General features: G+C 42.3%; 1 protein-coding gene across 2 annotated transcripts; it reads right to left on the bottom strand.

The window, feature by feature from the left end:
• Positions 1-141: 141 nt before the first annotated feature.
• lrig3 (leucine-rich repeats and immunoglobulin-like domains 3) lies at positions 142-22,828 on the bottom strand. 2 transcript variants are annotated; one of them, XM_003445096.5, is made up of 19 exons: positions 22,317-22,828; positions 17,985-18,056; positions 17,801-17,875; positions 10,076-10,210; positions 9,547-9,690; positions 8,719-8,862; positions 8,480-8,623; positions 7,433-7,576; positions 5,080-5,160; positions 4,899-4,970; positions 4,328-4,399; positions 3,553-3,716; positions 2,687-3,022; positions 2,314-2,595; positions 1,748-2,224; positions 1,479-1,637; positions 1,247-1,366; positions 868-1,122; positions 142-778 (listed from the first exon to the last, which is right to left on the bottom strand). In XM_003445096.5, exons 1-19 carry the CDS (start codon positions 22,514-22,516, stop codon positions 540-542), a joined length of 3,315 nt encoding a protein of 1,104 aa, XP_003445144.1. In that variant the 5' UTR covers positions 22,517-22,828; the 3' UTR covers positions 142-539. The 2 variants fall into 2 exon arrangements, with proteins under 2 accessions (XP_003445144.1, XP_019202749.1); XM_019347204.2 differs by lacking the exon at positions 4,328-4,399.
• Positions 22,829-23,515: the final 687 nt, after the last annotated feature.

The following is a 23,515-nucleotide window of genomic DNA, read 5'->3' as shown; positions in this document are numbered from 1 at the left end:
TCTAAAAAAAAAAAATGACTGGGTATAAAAGGCCAGCATTAACCTCCCACCCCCCGACATATGCCACATGGCCACACCTCCATCTCTTGCACGATGAAGTGAGTAACATCGTGAAGCCTTACTTCAATGAATTTAGCAGCACACATTTAGGTGTTTTTATTGTTTACATAATGTATGTGCAAAACAATGCTTCATTCAAAGCTGGAATAAGTGAATAGGCAGGGCTGCAAAGTACTCAAAATGTAAGCAAAAATAATGAAATCTTTTTTTATATACAATTTACAAAATATAATAAACTTTGATAAAAAAAAAAATGTATATATTGATCTTTAATATTTAACAGAATCTGTGTCCTCAACAACAGCTGGTAATATGTTCCTTTTTCTTTCTGCAGGAACACTAAATTGTCCTTTACATTCACTCGTTGTCCACATGAGGAGTCCTTTTATTGCAAAAGTGTACATTTAGTGAGGTAGAAATGTTCTTTTTTTTGGTTCTCTTCATGAAAAACACTAGCTCACTGGAGCTCAGTCACTCAGCTAAGTGCTTGATAGACACTGTGAGGTGGAATCAGTCCGAGTGTTGTCAAATGGCTGTTCATACACGCTGTTGCTCTGCTCTGATGAAGAGTCGTTGAACTCCTTGTGGTCTGCCTCTGCATCCGGAGCAGTATAAGGATTCTCGTGCAGAGTTATGCCATTCTGTGTTACTGACAGTGGGGTGAATCCTGGATGAAGGTCCTGCTGAGGCCTCCAATTGGGAGCTTTCCCAAATGTTCCTGAGTGAAAACGTGCAACAAGAAGTCAGGCCAGAGCACAGGAAATTCTGAAGTAAGAGCGATTTGGGAAACATGAATTTAAGACCTACCCATGAAGGTGTTGCAGGGAGAGAGACATTCATTAGGTCTCCCATAATCAATCGTATCCCCCTCCTCCACTGATGAACGATGGTCACTCTGATGGTAGGAGGAAGCATGATGCAAACTAGCATTGGGAAGTTGGGTCAGGACAGTGGACGAGCAGAGGTCAAAATGCTCGGTCAGGAAGTAGTCCCTCCTTTTAGAGTTTGTCAGGCTGCCGTTGTAGGAGTCGATACAAGCTGGCCTTTGGTCGGTGGAACAACCTGAAGGGTTTGAAAAAGAATTAGAATCTTTATACAGAGTCGGACATTTTTAAAGTACGTCACATAGACTTGAATGCATTTTTATAGCTGAGCAACAGTAATGTTGCCAGACTATTTTACAGACCTGTAAAGACTTCTGCTGGGTCAGTCAAGTACATGTTATCTCTGTGAAGCAGTGAGCCAATCGGACCTTGGTAATGGCAAAGCAGAGGATCAATGGCCACTTCCATATCCACTTCACTTCCTGTATCCAAATGACAAAGACCTGTCAGGACAAATGAATGGGCTCGAGTACGAAACCCTACTGTTTCTACAGCTTTCACTAAGGAAACAAAGAAGAAAAGGCAGCTTTTTACCGATCATTTCTTTAGGCTGCAGATAGAAACCACTAATAGAAGACGTCATGTACTGATGGCTGCTACCGCTCTCAGACGGTATATAACCATCCTGTCGGTCTGCTAATGTGCCCTGAGATGACAGGTAGCTGGGGATGTCGGCAGGCAGGTTGGTCTCATCTAAAGCAAAGGACATTTGGTTAAGTTTTGCTTTCATTATTATATATTAAATGTGCAAGGAAAAAGAAATCAGGTACTGAATGATAGTTAAATAAGCCCCATGGACTGACCTGTGTTGGTGACACTGCAGTCTTCATTCCTTCGACGGGTGTGGTAGATGATGACTACCCAAACCAGGGAAGTACCAACCACACAACACACCACCGCTATGATGACAATGCCTACTGTGGTCCACCCATCATCGTCAGATCCTGCCCCAGTTCCAATACCCACCCCAACGACGCCCTGCGCTCCAGAGTCACAGTTGGGATTCGGCACAACCGTCAGTCGAATGTTGCCCCTCTCTGTGCCCAGAGTGTTGGACATCTCACAAGTATACTTTCCTGCATCTGCCTCTGCGGCGTCAACAATGATAAGGAGTTGGTTGGCAGCTGCGAAGAAGTGGCGCTCTGTAACCACCAATGGACTGTCATCTTTGGTCCAGTTCAGCTTTGGGGGAGGACTACCGCCAGCAATGCACTGAAGGACGGCGGTCTCACCTTTGGCCACGGTGCGATCCATGAGTGGACGGAGAAATGACGGTGTTTCTATAAACAAGCAGAAGAATAGAGTTTAAAATGGGCCAATAACTTCTACATATAAGACTTTGGACCTGAAATTGATGCCTTTCTCTCACCTAGAACTGTCAGTGTAGCATTTGCAGAAATGGCTCCAGCTGTGTTTTGAGCTGTGCAGCTATAAACGCCAATGTCTTCAGTCTTGACATCCACTATGAAAAAGACATCATCCTCAGGCATGACATGCATCCGGCGTTCACGGGCGGCAGGAAAGTCGGTGCCTCCATCTTTCTGCCAGGCGATCTGGGGGGAAGGGTGGCCAACAGCAGCGCACTCCAGCCTAGCTGTTGCCCCAGCGCGGATACTCAAGTCCATAGGTGTCTTTGTGAAGGAAGGGAGCACTGAAAAAAGACCAAAATACGTTCTGATTAGACTGTTTAGGATCTTTAAAGGTGCGTGCCCATAAAATGATGCATCCCACTCCAAACTCACTGTGGACGGTGAGTCTGGCCTTGGTAGAATACGAAGATCCAAAATGGTTGGAGATCACACACTGATACCTCCCCTCGCTGGAGAACTCGACGTTTCGGAGCTGCAATGTGGTCGTATACTCCGTCACCTCCGTCTCACCTCCTGCTCCCCCCTGCACCCGTAGGTGGGCCTGGTTGTGGATCTCCGCATCATTAAGGACCTCATTGTCTTTTTTCCAGGCGAAGGTCATCGGCGAGTCGCTTGAGCTGGCCGCAGAGCACACAAACGTCACATTGGCGCCTTTGAGGGCCGATTGGGTTTCCGGCTGCACAGTGATCTGAGGCTTTGGAAAATCCTCTGTGTGAATAACAAAAAGGAATTTGAGCTACAAGTACATATATAAATATATAACATGTTTACATTTTCTTAGCTCATTCCAATTTCCCATTTTTAAGACTTTGGATTTTAATAACTGACATTATGTCCTCAGTTGCACAAGGTTTGAGGACCTCCTATATCTCTTAATCAAAGAAAAGTCTTTCAGATTACTTTTTCATTGTCAGGCTAAACGACTCCTTGCAGATCATCTTTATTATGTTTTTAGTTTTTGTTAGTCATTATTATTATTTTAAAGAACTCAGACATGAGTGTAAATCTCATGATTTTATCTGTAACTAAGAGCAGATGGGGCCCTGGAGGAAAAATGTAGTAAACTTCTATCATATTCCTTCTCGAGACCCATTCATTTGTCCAGAAGTCAAGGAGGAAAATACCCAACAATCTGGGCCAGTCTGTGAATGGAAAACCTGTCGTGGATAAATGGCTGTTTCTCAGACATTACAGGACATTTGTGTCAAGGTCTTGCACCAAGTGGATGCATCACTCACCACACACAAACTCCTCCTGGCGGACGGCGAACACGCTCCTGCCCTGCAGCATTTGCGGGTGGGCGCAGCTGGCATTGACGCAGTACAGGAAGGTTTGTTCTGCCACCCAGATGGGTAGCCACTTCAGCTGGCAGTCGCACAGGAGGCTGGAGGTGTTTAGACGCCTGCCGGGGGGAGAAGATACCAGAAGCATTTAATTCACTTTGCAGTAATATTTAGAATGGCTGGTAGTCTGCGTTTCCTCACACAGCCGATGAAGGTAAAGCTGCGTGTCAAATAAAGACCACAGTGGAATCTACAGAGGGAGATTTTTATCAGTACAAGACCATCGGTTTGTGTGTATGAATCAGGTAAATGTGGAGTGTTTTTCTTAGGAGAAATTAAAACGTTTAGGAAAAAAATAGATTCATATATTGTTTGGTATTTATACTGGATATTTAATGTAGATACAGACACACAAAGATACTAAAATATCACCTAAAATCCGACTACAATGCACCTGTTTTCTTTAGGAAACATTATTTCGGTGTACTGTGTATGTAATTTGTCAAGACTTGCACTGAATTTGAATACATTTAAAGGTTGCTTTGCTTGGGTTTTCCAGCGAAAGCTATCCTATAATGAAGGACACAAAGAAAACCGTGAACCCGTTATTAACACTGGAGTAAGCACTGTTTGTTGCAGACTTTTCCCAGCAGACCATAATGAGTTTCACCTGGTGTTCTGTCCCACATCAACACTGAAACACTAACTGAAGCTGCCCTTAGACACTTACAGCTCCTGCAGGTTCTTCATCTGGGAGAAGGCATTCGCTTGAATGGACATGATGGCGTTATTACTCAAATCTCTGCGGAGCGGAAAGAGAGAAGAAAATTAGGGCCGCTAAGATCCCCACACAAAGATGGCAGCTTTTTCTGCCGACATCAGCCGTGTGGAGCGAAGGCTACAAAAACTTCAATCGAGTGAAGAAAAAGGTCTGGGCTCCAGAACAATAAAACTCTGTGCAGCAGTTTGCTGCGTTAATCAAGAGAGGCCCAACGCTGGGCTGCTTTTGAGCTCTGGCAACGGCTGGGAAAAAACTCTAATTAGAATCAAATGCAGCTGTTGCACCACCATCCCCAACACACACACATTTACACACACTGACTTCTCTCCACTTGCCTCGGTGATCGATATAGTCTGGCACACATGTAAAGATACTAATGGCAGAGTTTTCTTCTTGATTCCACATCAAAGCGGAGGAATGGGAGAAGAAACAAACAGCCTCTCTGTCTTAGTGTGATTCACCCTGGTTAGTTTACAGCTCGGAATTTGGAAACAATCAATGAAACACGAGGCCGACTCACAGGTGCTGCAGCGCGTCCAGGCCTGAGAAAGACTTCTTGGTCACCGAGCGGATCTGGTTCCTCTGCAGAAATCTGGGAAAACAACAAAAGTCTTATCAATTTCCAACCTCACTTTTGACTCGGTGACCTTACATTGTTTGTGTGTTCCACTAGGATTATGGCAAAATGATCCCACACTCACAGTTTTTTCAGCTTGTCCAAAGCAGAGAAAGGTCCATTCATGTCTTCGATAGTCCAGGAGATTTCATTATTTTGGAGATCCCTTTCAGGAGAAGCAAACATAAAAAGCACTATTTAAAAAGAAGGAAGAAAAAAATCCACACCCAGAAAACAACTGCGCTTGTGATGTTAATAAAACTTTATGCGGCTTTACATTTCGCGTGATGGAGGGAAAATGCTCGAGATGTTAAAATTACAAAGTGGCCCCATGCCCAAACAGGAAGTCACGTCTTGGCCGTCGTGGCACTTTTTAAAAGTCTAACTTGGCATTTCTGTGTTGTATAGTGGAAAAAAGTTTTACAAGCAATATAAGCTGTGCTGCATTTTAAACTGCATTCGGGGGGATGATATATTCCATGTGCAATTTAAATCTGTATGTGATCATCGCCAAAGGAGTTTACCAATATCTTAACATAAACAAAAACACTTTGTTTATTCTAAATGGACCAAAACTAACATATCCTTCTATATTTACTGGTTAAGTTCGCCTGACATTAATTGCTTATTTTGCTATGTCCTTGTGAGTTTAGATATTTCAGCCATTTTCAGCGTTATATTACCTTGGCTTTGTGAAAACGACTCAACTACCTAGCATGTCTAGTTTCCACTCAACATTTGAGTTAGGATAACTTTGAACTTCAGAATTACCCCCGTGGGAATAGAAATAAAACACGAGGTTGAAAAAAAGAAACATTACACAGAAAAAAAAATGTCCCTTTGAAATCGAGAGACTGTAACCAACTGTTGATGTTCGCTGAAACATTTTCTGCTACCAAAACTAAAAACTCCTGGAAAAAATATGGTTACATTTATCCTGCTATCCACAGAAAGAAAAATACATGAAAACAACTAAATACACAGTTTTAGGGTATGAACATCAGTAAAAGCCAAGCATTTCCCTGAGAAATTGCCTGCTTTGATCCCCGAGCGGCTCTCCTGCTTTCAAACAGTTCTTTTTCTCCTCGACACGCCTGCTATGGCTGATACAAACTGAGGAAGTATGTATGTGTGCGTCTGTGTGTGTGTGTGTGTGTATGTGTGTGTGTGTTGGGGGCATTTGGTTTGAAGGCCTGAAGCAATTTACGTCTAACTAGGTGCACACCTGCCCTATGATGACCTAAGGAAGACATTTGGTTCTAGTTAAAAAGACCTAACTGGGAAAAATGTTAGGGAGCCTCTCTGTGGGAACAGGGGACGATGGGTGTATGGTGTGTATGTGTGTGGGGAGGAGGGGGGGTGTTGAGGTTGGGTTTGTGGCTCTCTGAAGGGTTTTTTTCCTTTCTTTTATACAAGCTGTGTTCTTTTTCCCTAGCACGGAGAACCTGAAAAGAAAAGTTTGAAATCTATTTTGCCTCGATATGTTTGGTTTCTGAGTTACAATTATGCCAATGAACTTTGGGTTAAGACGGGACGGTAAGGATTTTCTAAGTGTTCTAGCAATGAAACATGATTAGTGGTACTGCTGTTTTAAAAAAAAAGTAGAAAAATGAAACACTCAGAACAACAGTGTGAATAACGTTCTAAGTGATGATCTAGAAACTACTTAACGTAATCAGCGCTAGATGTAAAGCAGTAATCACATTACATTTACTTACATTACATTAATTTTGGTTTGTAGTGCAAGAGGGCAAGACAAGTGCAAACCGTGATTAGGCCATGAAAGACTATCCACTGCTGGTAACACAACACTGACGCTTCGCTAGCTCTTGCAAACACAATATGGTAACACAAAGCTGGAGATCTTTGGAGTGAGAACAAAGTTCAAGCTTTTGATTTTTTTTTTATGTCTTTTTTGATTTGTCTTTTAAACTTAAAGAAAAGATCATGTGCATGTCCTTATTTTATAAGGATTTATGTGTGGGCATGGAGCCCTGGGTTTATAATTTTAACTTGCAAATATGTAACGATTCATCTCAGGCATAGACAGTATAAGAGATGGACGTAGCTGCCATGACGCCATCCATTGGTTCGTGCAGTCCTGTTTTAAAGCATCCAGATTAGCATTTTTACCATCTGCACCTTGGCTTCCAAAACCAAAAAGACCTAGTTGTTTATTCAGTATGGCCCAAAAAAAGCTCATCAGGAAGACTTTACAAAGGTCAAATCAGAAGGCAGTTTCCCACAGATTTATACATGACTGACAGTCTTATTGTAACCCCGGCTATCACCATGGTGTGGTCTTCACATAGAGCGCAGATTACACCGTCTATCATCTCGGGCCATGTAAAAGCAAAATATAACGCAACAAGTTGTGTAAGAAATTACTCTTGTTAAGAGAGTAAGGCACTACTTAGTCAACAGTGAATACAACTTACAGCATCTGCAGATTGGAGAGACCACGGAAAGCTCCATCAGCGATAAAGCTCACGCGGTTGTTTCCAACGTCAAGCCTGTCAAGCACGCCGAGATTTGCGAATCCCGATTCGTCCAGCCTGGACAGGTGATTGGAGGACAGGTTGCTATGGGAAAAAGAGAAGGTAATATTAAATACATTGCTGCAAAGCGCTGATTACAAACTGGCTCGGCTGTTGCGATGCTTCATGTTTTCATATTTTTAAAAAAACAAAACAGAACTGCCATTTTTCCCCATCTTTATATTTGCAGACCAACCTTATCTCCAATCAGTCTGCAGAGATCAAATTTTGCATCAAAAAAAGAATTTGTGAATCACTCCGAACAGACTTTTTTTCCCTCAAAGTAAACTCTGATGAGAACAAATCAAGATAGCTGAACACGTTCACAACCCACAGGCGACTTGTTTACTCTCAGGCTTGTGTGATAAGAGCGAGAAAAGCGGGGAAAGAGAGGGAGGAAGAAGGAAGAAAAGAAAAAACAACCTATCCGTGAAAAATGCTCCAGACATGGCGAACACTAAAACCGGCCACTGCTGTAAACAACAACCACAACAAAGGAAATTCAATCCGCTCGCAGGAACGTGCGTTGATGGCTTGAGAAATCAAGTTTGTGGGTATTTCAAAGAAAAGAAAATGCAACTAATAATGGAATTTCCAAAAAAACAAACAACTAACAGGACTTCCAGAGGCCAATGTTTTGGCTCAAGTGACAGCAGAGCAGAAAGGAGGCAAAGGGGTGTGTAATATTTTGGCAGTGCTTTAATGTTGGCACTGACTGGCAGAGCATAAGAGACGCTGCTTTGTCTACGTGTGTGTGTGTGTGTGTGAGATGGGTTTGGGGTGTATTGGCAACGGGAGGAACTGGAGTGTGAGGAAGGGCAGGCAGGAGTGCCAGAGAGGAGGAGAGGGCAACACGGAGAAGTGTTGGGAGTTCAGAGTGTGAATAGAAAGTGGGGGGAAATATCCAGAGGAACGACAGGGAAAGCAGAAAAAAAAAGGTGGACTCACAGCTCACTGAGTTTCGGGCAGGGCTCCCAGGCGTCAGATTTGATCTTGCTGATGGTGTTGTGGCTGAGGTGGAGCTGCTGCAGAGACTTCAGGCCGTACAGCCAGCCTTTGCTCACCTCTGTCAGGTTGTTGTAGTCCAGCTGCCTGCACACACACACACGTGCACGCACACAATGAGACTTTATTCTGCAAACAACATTACCTCTCTGGAACAAAACATATCACAAAAAAATGCTTACAGGACTTCCATATCGCCGAGACCCCAGAAACATCCGTCCATCAGGCGGTTGAGGCCGTTTCTCTGCATCTTCAAGGAGCGAAGACTTGGAAGGTGTTGGAACGTCAGCCCATCCACCCTACGAACCCGGTTTCTGCTCAGCTCTCTGAAACGCACGCAGAAAGTTCAAAGTGGAAACAGATCATTTACATGGGCTCAAACTATTTTCACAGTGAAAAGCAGTACAAGCATGCCCCCGCGCTCACACTACAACTCAGTCGAGGAGGACAGCTCTATTGTCGAGGTGTCACCAGCATACATCTCTCATCACAGGTAGATACACTATACTGCTAAAAGTAATCACGTCCATGGCCACAGGTGGATGAAATCAAGCTCTCAGGCATGCAGATTGCTTCTTCAAACATTTGTGAAAGAATGGGTCGCTCTCAGCTCAGTGAATTCCAACGTGGTACTGTGATAGCAACCTGTGCAACGAGTCAGGTCGTGGAATATGGCAAAACAGTGTGCGAGCTTCCTTCAGGTGGATTTTAGTATAAAGGAGACAGTTCCTACACGAGACTGCCTGTGGATTTTGCCACGTGAGCCCAACGTGGCAAGTGACAGCCTATATGTCCAAAATCGGGAAACCAATACCAAATCTAGATGGATAAACAGCCTTTAGAAGCCAGAGGAAAATGTGGAATTACGGGGCAAAACAATTTGGGAACACCTCGATGGGGGCTGGGCTGTTCTGTTTAGACTATTACCCCTGTGACCCAGAGCCAGAGAAGTCCTAGAAATGGATGGATGGTCAAACTGTTTAGCAAGCCTTGGTAATTTTTTTGCTTACAGATGTTGTAGGTGAGGCAGCGTGAAGATCTTGGGTCCTATGTTGGAGAGGCGGTTGCGGTTGAGCCGGAGAACCTGCAGCGTGCTCGACAGGTTGGTAAAGCAGCCGGGCTCCAGAGAGGATAACCGATTGTTGTTGAGGAACCTGAAAAAGAAAGATATGCTCATAAAATCTGCTTTAAATACAAAGGTACTGCAGAAAAACTGCAATATCTACTGTTGAACTAGATAGAGTGATTAAACCTGCCTAAAATTGGTATGCATCTGCAAGCTGCTTTGCAACCCACCTCCGCTCATTTTCATGCCATGTCTGACTAATAACTGTCATCTCTGTTGTGATCAAATGTATTGTGTTGTGTGCCGACTGACTGCTGTGGGGTCCCAGAACACAAATATGCCGCCAAATATAAATGACTACAGTTGGCAATACCACCTTTCTTTGGCTCTGAATGAACGAGTTTTATGACAACGCCATGCTTGTGCTCTGATCTAAATGCTTTTCTTAAGATAAAGAAGATCATAACACTCACAAGTTCTTGAGAGGCAGCGCAGGGAAGGAGCCGGACTTTATTTCCACAACATTGTTGTTACTGAGGTCGAGGGTTTCCAGGGCAAGAAAGGGCCGGAGCTGAGCCTCGGAGATCGCAGTGATCTTGTTGTTTGCTCTGAAAATACAGACACCATTGCTCAAATAAATGACAAAAACACCATGTATTTGGCTAGCGGTGCACATCGGTTTCACGTTTCCAGATACACAAGCACTCACGTTCCCAAAATTAGGCTGCGGAATTAAAAAATGACAAATTCTCTCGCTCTTGTGAAGCTTAAACTTACCACCCAACATGAAGCTATGTCATCTTTTTTTTCTGCTGAGGTTGCACGCGCATTTCATAAAAAAGCCAACAAATTATTCAATATGATTAATGTTGCTGCTCTTCACACCAAACAAGCTTTCACTTTACTGATGTGTTATTTTGTTTATAAGGTAATTACCAACAAAGTATTTAAAAAAGTAACCTGCCAATTACTTGGCTGATGAATACCATTCCCTCAGTGAAAGCATGCCTCAGCAGAGGCCAGCAATTTCCTGAGCTGCACGCCTCCTAAATTGCAGTGCAGGGACTGCTTAGTTATAAACAGAGCCTCTACAGTGCCCTCTTTGTGCATGAGACTCGGCACCAGAGAGGGAGAGAGCAAGTGGAGTGGAGGGGGGGTTTCCCTCCAAAGCAGCAGACTACAGGCCTCGTTTTCATTACTTACAGTCCCTCCTCCAGCTACACCTTGCTGACCAGGAGAGAGGTTTTCCTGAAGCCTCTTTCCAGCAGCCAAAAAAAAAGAAGAAGAAAGAAGCAAGGACAGTTTTATAATATAGGTTTAATATGAGATGCGGTGCCATTAATATTTAACCAATGCAAATTAGCTGCACCAATGCAAATTAGCTGAACCTGCACCACGCTGCTATGAAACTGTGGTGTGCTGCAGATTCATAGAACTGGGTGGGAACTGCAACACCTTTTTGTAAACTTCTCATTCACGGGGTGATATGATGGGAAGCAAAGAGTTGGGAGAGATGGAGGAGTCTGGCGGGCATGGAGGCTACGTCCACACTATTACATTTTCGTTTGAAAATGCATCTTTTTTTCACCGTTTTGGCCTTCCGGCCACACTGAGACGGCGTTTTTGGTCAAGGAAAACTGAGCTTTTTGAAAACGCTCTCCAAAGTGGATAAATTTGAAAACACTGTTTTCGTGTCGCAGTATAGACTGCATAAATGGAGGCTTTTCGAAAACGATCACGCATTTTAGTCATGTGATGCAGTCATGTGACCAATTCAACCAAGATGGCGGACGGCATCGTCCAGCAGTTGTTTTGTTTGCTCTCAATTTTGACAGCCCTAAAAAAGATTAATATCAGTTTGTACATGCTTCAGATAGCTTTTCTTCAAATTCTTTAATTCTCACTCGCTTTTGCAACTTTGTACTTTTGTGTTACTCACAGCAACAACTCCACCTCATTGTTAGTCCATTTAAAAAACTTGGTGCTTTTCCTCAACATTTTACCGCAATGTTTCAAAGAGCCGGAAAGTAAATAAAAAGCAGACGGAAATGACGCAGGTCGAATCATCTTACCTTTCACGCATGTGCAGTACAGGAACGTAAACGATTCCGGTCGTTTCAGTGTGGATGAACAACTGTTCGGAAACGATTGAAAACGATAGTGTGGACGCAGAGTGTTTTTAGATGAAAACGTTTTCAAATTTATCCGGATTAGTGTAGACGTAGCTGGAGACCTATATGTTCATGAAACACATGAAAACATTGCTCCATTAAACTGTCACACAGAATCTGGCGAGCGTGCCTTCACTTTCTTTTCTTGTTCCACGTTTTTCTAATTTGTCCGGTCTTCTTCCTCTCAATCCAAAACCGGCCGTAGCAGATGGCCGCCCCTCCCTGAGCCTGGGTCTGCTGAAGGTTTCTTCCTGTTAAAAGGGAGTTTTCCCTTCCCGCTGTCGCCAAGGGGTCGTCTGATTGTTGGGGTTTCCTCTGTATTACTGTGGGGTCTTTACCTTACAAAATAAAGTGCATAGATGTGACTGTTGTCATGACTTGGTATAATTAAAATTCAATTGAACTGAATTGTCAAACCTAAACATATGTTGCAGTGTGCACGAACTACATTATTACAGAAGTAAAACACATTGGATCACTGTCAGCAACTTTTGTTTGGAGATTTGCAGCGAGCCTTCTGTGCATCACAGCCCTCGGGTCCCAAACAAAAGTGCCGCACACCACCTGTATCTCAGTTTTCATGTTCCCCTGACTGGTCGCTGAGAGAAGGAGGGCCGCCTGGTGAGACAGAACCAGTCTTTCCAGTTTTGCTCAGAGAGAGAGCTCAAACAGGGGACAGGTGGAGGGGCTCGGTGCCTGCTCCTCGCGCCCGGGGAAGAGCTCAGCCTTCGATTTGACTGCTAGATGGTATCATCGCTGTCTCCCATGTAATTATTGCACAATCCTATCCATTATTTCGCAGTAGAAAATATCTTCCGCTGTTCATCTTTAAACATTAACCCAACCGTGAACTCTGTGTGTGACTCTCTGTGCGACTGCATGCCCAGACAATTGCGGGACTGTATGTCGAGACCCTGCTTTCAGTCTCAACATCGGCACTGCCACTCAAAGAGTCTTTGCCACACACAAACAACCAGAGCTCTGTACACTTTAAATCCGCTCACTCCAAACTTGTTCATTCAATCTAATGTGATTATGGAGTCATTACTGGTGTGATTGCAGGGCTTTGCTGCAGCTTCTGGAAGTCCGTGGAAGGCCAAGCATGTGTCAATAACAGCCCAATGGATGCTGAATACTGATGAAATCTGCACTAATTATTAAACTATGGCAACGTTTTTGTTGTGCAGCTTTCGTGGCTACAAAACGATTTAATCGCATGTAATGGTCTTTTTTTCAAACCTTCTCAAATGCTTACAATGTGCAATATAATCAGGTAAAGCCTTTTTATACTTGCAGGCCTATTACACCAATAAGACAAAGGTTTCACACAAGCTTATACCTGTCAGCACTTGTTGCATAGCTCGATAGTATTTCTGGTCTCAGCCACCATCGAGCTGACCACATTTACTCACTGCAAAAACATGAGATCCTCGATGAGCCTTTTTATTGTTACTGCCCCGTGTTCAGCAAAGTTCAGTACAGTGACTGGCAAATAATACTTTTGGAGGGGGAAGTTCTTTAAATGGAAAGTCACTTTTTTTTCTAAATGTATCTTGCCTGTGGTGTGTGTGTGTGTGTGTGTGTGTGTGTGTGTGTGTGCCTGTGTGTGGTATTTCCTATTGGAAAAAGAACAGAGTTTTCAGAAGCCATCTGATGACTCTCCCTCTCTGCAGTGGCGCCTGTAATGAAAACCAGCGCTGTGCTTCGCTGTTGAGACGCCATATTAAACTCTGCACATATCTGCATATCTCACTCAAATGGCAGATCATCTTAACACGTCAGTTAGTGAGAAGAACACACTGTGTTAACGTGAACTGAAGGACACTCGCGTAGATCAAGGATGTCTTTAAGACTGTACATTTCTGCACTGCACAAAGTACTAAAACACACTGATGTATTTCTTAAATTCTATCAAATACATAATGTTAGAATGCTGAATACCCATAGTGAACATAGTCAAATAATAACAACCTCAGGTTTCAGACTGCTCTAAGAACTCTGTTTCTGACACTTTTTTCTACTCTTGGCTCTGTGTGACATCAGCAAGAGTGTATAACCCTAATATGGTCTTACACACAGCAGTTCTGCCCACAATCTGTAAATATATTTTCTGGTGATGAGGGGCAGCCAATCAGAAGAAAGTTGGCTTAAAAAACAGAGAGCCTTTCTCCGGCTACACATTCACAGGTATTTGTTTCAAACAAGTTCATTTTGAAAAACATCTTTGTCCACAGGAAAAAGACGAGCTGAAGCGCTGTCAAGAACATGCCAAAGCAACTGGTGGCCATATATCCTTAAACATATACACACGTTTGCCAATTAAAAGCTTACAAAGACTAACACGGCACACAGTATTACATTAGTAAAAGAGATACGGGCACACTCCTTTTAAGTTATAAGAGAAACTCTGTTTTCTTTGTCTACATACAAACGTAGAAAGAGTTGTGAACATCTCAACACTAGAAGGAGCTCAATTTTCAATTTTTACATGTGGCTGAAAGGCCAAAACACAGAACAAGTTACATTTAATAAAATGCCTGAGTATGCATGGACAGGGCCTAGGGTAGAGGAGCAAAAACTGCTTGTATCAGAAAGACAGGTAGCAACAAGGGCTGGTATACGGATTCCTCTGAACTATTAATGATACAATTCTACTGGAGTAGATCCCACCAACCACAGTATGGAGCTGGAAGTAAGCATAGGTAAGAGGGAAAAAGACAACAACAACAAGAAACACACAAACTTTTAATCCCTCCTTTAATTGCAGTTTCTCAAGCTTAACTATCCATCAAACCATCTGGTTGAAGCACTGAGGAAGGCATTTTTAACTCTGAGTTTACAGAAATGCTACAGTGACACACTTTTCTAAAGCTAAACATATCTGACCAGCTAACACGACTCACACTAACCTCACAGCCATCTTCCTCACATAACAAAGCTGCCATAGTCTTTTATCTAGAGTACAACAACCTACTCAATTAGCATCAAATCATGTTTAGCTTAACCCACACTCAGGCAAAAACAACTAAACACCTTGTAAACGAATACCGCTGGGATTTTTAAAGAACAGGTTCAACAAAACCCTTATTTATCAAAAGCAAACCAACAAACTGAACATTTTCATTAGCAGCTGAATCTCTATCACATGAAAAACTCAACAAACAATTACTTTAACTGTGCCAATTTTGCTTTGGATCTCTTAATTTCAACAAGGTTCCCATTTCCTGAGGCATGTAGAGGTTCACCTCCTTATAGACCTAATCCAACCTGGAATCTCTATGGTCATTTGTTGAACCCTCCTTGAACACAAGTAAAGGGATTTGGTGGTGGTGGGGTTTGCCCCCTCCATAAATTCCTGGGAAATTGTTCAATTAATTAAACTGATCACGACTCAATTACTACCAGCTGCAGGGTTATTGCCGTTTGTTTTTACTCAGAGCAACGGGGTCAAAGAAGTCGACGAGAGCTGCCGCTATGTCTGACTGGCTGTTTGAATAAGTGGTATTCGATACCCCGAGGTCTTTTTTCCCCCCTCTTTACAACCCTCCCAGCTTGGAGAAACTAAAGGAGGGAGAGAAATTCTGGAAAAATATTTCACTGGAGGGAAAAATCACACTGTGCCATTTCATCTGAAGGAGGAGGATGGCAGCCAACAAGGATAGTGTGAGAGAGCAAGTGTGAAATTTCACTTCTTTTTCTTCTGCGTGAGCTCGTTTTCTTCACTTCGGTTTTTGCATATTTCAGATGAATTGTGCTTGACAACAATAACAAAGTTACAATGCGGTGTGTTCTGGGTTTGACAAATACGGGAGTTTTTGAATGCTGGCAAACCCGCTGATAACCACAGTTTTGCAATGTGATCTTTTTAAAGGCAAAATAGCCAGTATTTACTTAATTATATAGCACAGGCAATGTTTCACAGAACATTCTTTTATGTTTCTCAAATTAAAACAGACCTTGAACTGCATATTGTGAGCTTTTTGGTTAAAAAAATTTGTATGTCAGCAAAATAGGATTCATGAAGCACCATGGCACTATCCGCTTCCAGAAAATTAGCATGACAAACTGTATCTATTAACTAGAATAGTTTGTTAAAATGAAAGACTGTTTAAAGATGGACATAGCCCTGCGTGGGCGTTGCCATCTCGTTGGGTTGAATATGACCGAGACAAATGAGAGCTCACCTCACATTTATTTGCTAACGTGTTGTGATAGACAAGTTGTTAGCCAATGAGCATAACCTTGATATTTCTCCTTTCTGACTCTTAGAATTACCAAAATGTATAAAACTAAACTTCAATTTTTATTTAGCATGACCTAAAACTAGTGACTGAACCCATAAACTCATCAGGAGAATGTTTGCAGGAAGGAAAACAAGAGCTGTTTTCCTTTAAACCTTATGTCTTTTTGTAACCCCAGAAGTCGCCCACTAGTGGCAATTAAATAGAATACACTTTAAAGGTACTTCAGCTCTGGCTCCACCTCTCAAACCTGGAAGCTAGTTCCATCTGTTATACAGTCCATGGTTAAGACTAGCAGAAATGTGTATTAGCTAATATTAGCTACAGCTTCTCGTACATCCTTTTTTTTCACTAATTGTCAGCATTAAATGGTAAATTTTATTTCAAACATTTGCAAAACCATTTGCAGAATCAGAGGCTCCAATCTGGCCCACTGTATGGCTTTGAACAATATGAAGGAGGGCATAAATTTTAACTTATGTTAACAAAAGTTAACGTTTCCTACTGATAAACACCTCCCCCTTGGCCATTCATACTAGACCGAAGTAATTACGTAACAGACAAACAATTCACATTCACTAAGTGCTTAGAAAGCGCTTGTTTTTAAACAATGGATTCACAGTATAAATAAATATATCAGACATTTTCTCTGAATGAACAAAAACTTTCTGTTTTATAGTTACAGGACAGTCTCTGCAGTAGGTTATAGAACTTTTTTTCATTTATGATAGCAGCATTTTTTAATCATAGATAAAAACGAAGATGTACTGTTGCAATCGCACTTGTTTATCTAAAATATGTTAGCGATTAAATGTGTAGTTACACTTCTTTACAATGTAAAATGAGTGTGACATCCCTGCTCTGAAGTATGAAGGTGTTTTGGGTTTTTTTGGATTTTAAAAAAAGGCCAACCTACTCATGTTTCTGTGCTAAGAAACTTATAGCTGGAGGTGACGCTCCTGAGTGAAATCTGCAAACAAATTGTCAATTGACTGACTGAAGACTGCACGCCCTGTGGCAACCGCGGGGTTTCGTGTTGGGGCTTGATGAGGAAAAGGCCTCATCTAGCTCAGAGTGGAGGCACATTCCTCCACAGTAACTTCACTTTGGCTGGTTTTGAGAGACGTGCCACAGAAAGCAAATAAAATTGTTGCGGTTTCACACACTAATATCTGGCGTTGCCCCGAGAGCACGTATTGCACAACAAGATTCTTCTGGTTAAAGTCTGACAGGGACCGACTACGACAAGTCAAATCACCTTTTGCATACTCAGCATCACTCAAGCACACGAAGTGATCGTTCTCAACAAAACTTAGAAAAACTGATACAACAAGGCAATGTTAAAACTTGAAGCATTTTCTTCCAACTCTCTTTAAAGGACTGGATGTGACCCATCCACTTGGGATCACACCAAAAAAATAAATAAATAAAAATTTTCACATGACAGATTTTCTTTCTTCCCAGTCTCACGTCACTGCCTCCAGTTTAAAAATACACTAACAGGCAGCGAAAGCCACCAAAAAAAAAAAATTTCCATTTCTGTTGATGGCATTTGTCTCGAAACACGTGACCCGTCTGGGGCTGACTGCCATCTCTCTGACTGCCCCGTCTGGGAACCAGCTCAGTCAAATGGGTTGCTCTCTAGAGAGAAGGAGGAGGGGGAGGAACCACTTCCCTGCTCACTAGTTTAACCAGCAATGACAGCCCTGGCGGAGAATTACCCTCCACACCACACTGAGGTGAGAATCCGGAGAAGTGTTAGAATTTAAAGGAAAGGTTTACTTACAGAATAAGAACTGTGATGTTTGAGGCGTAAGGGCCCAGATCCGGTATCTCCTCCAGTCCATTGTGGTTCAGCTTTCTGCATATATCATCAAAAAAGACACGGTGAAAGAAGAGTTAGTCACAGACTGTTTTGGAAAAGCCAGTGTTTACTCTAAAATGTGCTGCGAAACACGAGGCATACTCACATTTCTTTTAAATGTTGTAGTTTGGAAAACAAAGTGCTGTCGAGCACCTGCAATTTGTTGTGGCTCAGGTCCCTGCGAAAGAAAAAAAAAGGAAAAATTAAGGGAAAAGTATACCCCACGCACTGTAGTTTTCAGCTGCTACAGTCTTACATTTGGGTCTGTGCAGCAAACATAATTACATACAAATTTGGTGTGTTATTGTGCCTTAAAACTGTGAACAGTGAAAGCGGATCAAAGAAAAACTCGCTGTAATGTAACTATGAGGTTAAAGCTCCAAGACGTAACAGAATGCTTAGAGTCGCATAAAGTCACAAATTTTAAACAAAGTCCCTCGACTGGTTTGAATTTTAGTTCCAGTTGTTTTTAAGGCTGGGCGTGACTTTGGTTTCAAACCACAGGTATATCCCTTTGAAATACAGTCAAATAACAGCAACATTAAGATTGTTTAAGGTCTTTTAGAGAAGTGCCCAATATTGGACAACATCTCAAAGCAAGACAAAAAAAAGTTCCAATACAATTTTTTCCCCTCTGAATGCTTCACAAGTGAAAAGCCTGCTTCTGACATTTGGTCTCTCCCTTGAAACACAGCAGAAAAGGCTGATGCCAAAACAGCTTCCTTCAAAACCAGACGTCAGCAGAGAAAGCCAAAACCTACAACCTGATAACTTATTATGTGTGTGTGTGTGTGTGTGTGTGTGTGTGTTATAAAAAAGACGCCAAAGCCTGACGAGTGGAGCCGGCAGAGGTTTGTTAGTGACTGAGTCTCTGTCCAGACGTCTTTGTTGGTGTCTGGACTTGTAAATCCCTTTTTTCTGACTTCGATATTTACAAATCCTGAAAATCAAATCTAACATGTATTAAACATGTACTTTCAGTGTTATTTAGTTGTGTAGTGGACCTCAAAAACCCCTAGCAATCACAACAAGTTTTGACAATTCTGGAAACTCCTGAATATAATACTCTATTTAGAAGTATGAGTACATAGGCTGCACGTTGTTTGTTTTAGTCTTGAATATTGCTCAATTTGATCTGGTCTATGTCTTGGTTTTGTCTGAGCCCCATTTGGATGGAGGCCTGGCTCAAACCGAGCCTGGTCTTGGACTCGTCTGAAGCAGCTTTGGCTGCAGCTCACTCGGGGTGAGACTCTTGTTTTTGCTGCCTGTTTTTCTGAAAAGGAGCCTGAAAACCAGCTCAAGAAATCTGGCAAGCAGAGCCTCGTGCGCCATAAAGCACTGGAGTTATTGATGCTGCTGCGCACGATCGACGCTGTGGTGCCAGACACTTTTTTTTCCTTTTTTTTTTTTTTTACACCTCCCCTCCTCCTCTTCGCCCCCCTTACCTCCCTCATCTGGAATCCATCAAGCAGCTCTGGAAGGAGGGGGAAAACCTAACAACTGCTAATGTATTCTCAATGCCGGGAAAAGTGAGAGGGACGCCTTTCATACGCCTAAAACACCCCTGTTGAATTTTCTGGGGCCTGTTTTTGTTCTTTGGTGGAAAGTTTCTTGAGCCACTCAACTAGAGTTTTACTTCCCTCGCTAAAGCTAACCCCCACCCCCCCCCCCCCCCCCCCGAGCACGCAGCTGTGTGTTGTTGTTGTTGTTACAGCTCCAACGCTGGGGGCCATAAGGGAAAGGTGTCCTATCATACTCTCGAGATAAACCCTGAGTAGCCATGACACTTTCAGATGCCTCACAAAGCAGGCTCTGAGAGGAGCAAGATAACAGGCAGCGCTGGGTAGAGGCTGCAGAACTATATCTGCTGGGCTGGTGAAAATGTACTTATCACTCACTAAAAGAAAATGAATAAGCTACTCTACACACTACAAGAGCTGTCATTAACATTTTACAATAAAAGGAGAAATAGCAGAAGATTTCAAATTAAATATGACAACTGTTTCTCTTCATCACCAAATAATGATGCATAAACACCACAAGTTAGCCAAATTTGATCGTCACATCACAAACTACAGTTAAAAATAAAATAAATCATTCTCAGCTTTTTAAAATACCAACCACAAAAAATGAGGATTTTGGAGGGCATGTGGCAATTACTAGCTTTCAGATTTTAGCCACTAAGCTAATATCCACACTAAGGAATTAGCAGAAGTAGCAATCATAATTAGCATCAGCTATCACGTGACTTTTTAAGAAAATGTTCTTATGGTTTTTACCTGGTCAAATGAATATCTCAGTAAAGTTATCCAATAAATGTTCAATCAAATATATACTATTTGTCATATTTCTATGACATTTAAATGCATTTATGGATGATAAGCTAATACTTTAACTGGCCAGCAGCTGGGGTTCACTAGTTCTAGCTAGTTAAACTCAGAGACATCAGGTGCTGTACTAGTAAATATCTTCATGGCATCTCCTCTCTGTCTTTTTTCACCTCTTTTCCCCTTTTATCTCTTTTTCAGTGTTGCATGTCCTAACAAAGTTTATGTATAAGGCAGCAGCCCAAAGTAACTGTTAGTGTTGTCTGTCCCTGTGTTAAAATAAGCAAAGCCTGGCTAAAATCGATTGTCAATACTGGTTGCCCCTAAAATGTTCTTGATTCATTATGACTCTTATATTAAAAGCAAGTTAGCACAACATTGCATTGTTTAGTACTTTACATACTGTTGAATAACCACTATCTAGTTAAAATCAGATTGGCTAATGTGCTAGAAAATTCACTTTTAGGGCATACTAACATGTCATTACTACATTTCAGAGACCAGTACTAGTCGACTGACACATGACAGATATATCTCTATCTTAAATGTAGTGTCTGAGATTCACTCACATAAAAACTATTTTTAAAACACAAAAAGCAAACTAGATGTTTTAATTTAGAAACCCTGTCGCTATCTGTATATTTATCCATCTGTGATATTGCCTCTCCCTAAAAAAATAAGACTATGGCCCCAAAAATCATGTATTTGTCGAGCTTTATTTTTAATATTATGCAACCAAGACTTCTTTTTAAGGAACTAAAAATCAAATGGTGCTTTTCCATTTAATAAATATGTTCTCAGTTTAAAAATTGGACTAATCTTTTGCCTTTTCCCTCAACAACCCGTCATATATGTGCGGCTTAATCCTACTTCTCCATACTTTCTCCATGCCCCCCTCCTCTTTCTGAGACTAATCCTACACGCTCCTCCTTAATCAGTACCATCGCTGGCTCTTGTGTTGCTAATTCAGCAGAAATAATGGGGTGCTGGAAAACAAAGGGTCGGGCGGTCTAAGGGGTTTAAGATGTGCTGGAGAGCCACTCGTAAATTAGCATGCCAGAGTGAAAAGAATTTTTCCCCCCATATGGAACTTTTTTGTTTTTTTGGGAAGACTGGGCCTCGGTTATGAGGCTCAGGCTGGGTCTGTTTTCTCTGGCAACTTCAAGTTTCCAGAGCAGCACATTTTAGGGAGAGAGAAAACTCAATTCAGCAGCAGCAGGGCAAGAACTACAACCAAGCACCGAATCAAGTGCTGTAACACGGGGCAATAAAAAGCCAAGATGTAAAAAAATAAGTCACTTAGAATAATTATCCAAGTTGAACACATCTAGGATCACGCTGTTACTGCTGGCTATGGTGTCTCAGCTTCAAAAAAAGGCCGCAGGCCGAGCTCAACCAAAAGCAGCCTGTGGACAGAGTAATGGAGGTCTGACTCGAGGAAAGACTTCAGTGCTGCAACCAGACTGCATCTGGTTTACGCTTTTATGGCTGTAGGGAGGCCCGCGGGGGTTTGTAACACTAAAAATCTGGACAGGGAAAACACCGAAACACCCGATCACTGCGGATAAACATGCAGATGCCCGTCTTTCAAAGCCAAACGCAATACTCTTCTTTATTAACAGCACTTATGCTTATTAATAACTGCTTACTGGCAGCTTCTATGATGCGATCGCCCACGGGAGAGCCTGACTGAACGCCCAGTACCTGCAGTCGCTGGGTGGATTTGTTCACAATTAACTGCAGGTTATGTAAAAAGGGGGGTTTGGTGTATGTATGATGTGTTTAACGCTTCCCTCACATAAATGGCACGTTGCTAAAAAGCATCAGTGAATATAACGCACACAAGCAGATTCATGACTAAGGTCACCATTACGCGCAACTTTTTCTGGACTCCTGGCTGGATCTACAGCAAATCACAATAAAATCAAAGCAAATTAAGTCAGTCTTCTTCTACTTTTTCTGCTTTACAACCCGTTCCCTTTTCAGTGCGACAGGAATGCGGATCATCCCATCTCATCTCAAGAAAACTAAACATGTTCCCCAAGACGTGCGCAGAGCTTTAAACCCTTATTCACAGCGATTCAAATCAAAAGCTGATCCAGTAGACTCACAGTTCAACTGTCCACTCCGGGATCACGGCTGGTAGTGTTTGTCCCCTTTTCAACCGACCGCAGTCCACGAGCTCCCTGAGACAAGCGCAGGGAGACGGACACGTCCTGGCGTTAGTACCAGATCCGCTCTCCACTCTCAACAACAGCAGGAAAATCACAGCGAACTTTGCAAAAGTGCGAGGCAGCGTAGAGGAACGCATTTTCCCCCCAAGTGAACACCTCCCAACTTGTTTTGCTTTTATCTTCAGATGAATCTAAGTTATCCAAGTTATCGCCCCAGAAAAAGAAAAAAGAAGAGGAAGAAGAAATAAAGTCCAGATCTGGAGCTGTCTGTCGGGGCGCAGTCGATCCTTATATCCAATCCGTTGTCGTTGTGGGGATCGCGGGGGTGAGGTGTAAAAGAAAAGCGTTCTTCTCAAACTTGCCCATTCCTGTGGAGAAACTTTTGTACCGTGAGCCTCGCTGCTTCTGTTGGGGCAACTCGCGCTGAGCAGGATCCCCACAGCGCAGCGTGAGCGCACACCAGAGGTATGTGGGAGGGACGACAGGGGTGCACGGGAAATGTAGTCCATACGACTGCTGCTGGCGTAAAGTGCTGAAAATCTGGACCATAAACTGTGTCCTTTAGTGCAACAATAATAGAATTCTGCTTATATTTTATGTATCAGTAATTAAATATTTGTAAAATGTAGAGTTTAATCATTTTTAATTACACACACTTTGCACATACTGTTTGTAATTCTCCTGGAACTTGTATTTAGGGCTCATAATCATACTGGATTGCGGTCTTGCTTAATTGATTATGTTTTCAGTCTATCAAACGCCTGATAATTGCGGACAAATCCCAGCAATCAAAAGGGAAAATTTGGTAACAGTGACAAATCCAAATGAAATTCACTTAAGAGAGAACCTGTAATATTCACATTTAGGAGCTGGAACCGGTGCACATTTAGCGTTTATGCTCAAAGAAAAGCAACTAAGCGATTAATTTTCTGTTGCCTGACTTGATTAAGCGACTAATCGTTTCAGCTCTACTTGCAATTGGGTATTTTCCATCGTGGCCTCATTACTTTTAATTAAGGGAGGTTCTGAAATCTTCCTTTGCAGGTCTTGTTTGTGCTGGTCGTTGTCGGCAGACAACATAAGCCACTGCCTGGTGCAATGGTTAATTACACCCAACTGTAACCTATCAGTAACAT

This window comes from Oreochromis niloticus, linkage group LG17, assembly GCF_001858045.2.
Source record: "Oreochromis niloticus isolate F11D_XX linkage group LG17, O_niloticus_UMD_NMBU, whole genome shotgun sequence".
In the NCBI taxonomy this organism is placed as follows: domain Eukaryota; kingdom Metazoa; phylum Chordata; class Actinopteri; order Cichliformes; family Cichlidae; genus Oreochromis; species Oreochromis niloticus.
This window is presented reverse-complemented; position numbering and strand designations above follow the sequence as displayed.

Bases quoted from the DNA above. Each gene is read 5' to 3' on its own strand.
- lrig3 (XM_003445096.5), bottom strand. From the start codon at position 22,516: ATGCGTTCCTCTACGCTGCCTCGCACTTTTGCAAAGTTCGCTGTGATT. The intron at 18,057-22,316 runs GTGAGTCTACTG...TTTCTTTCGCAG, and splicing joins CCGGAGTGGACAGTTGAACT to GGACCTGAGCCACAACAAAT. The intron at 7,577-8,479 runs GTGAGTCCACCT...TTTTTCCCATAG, and splicing joins TGCCCGAAACTCAGTGAGCT to CAACCTGTCCTCCAATCACC.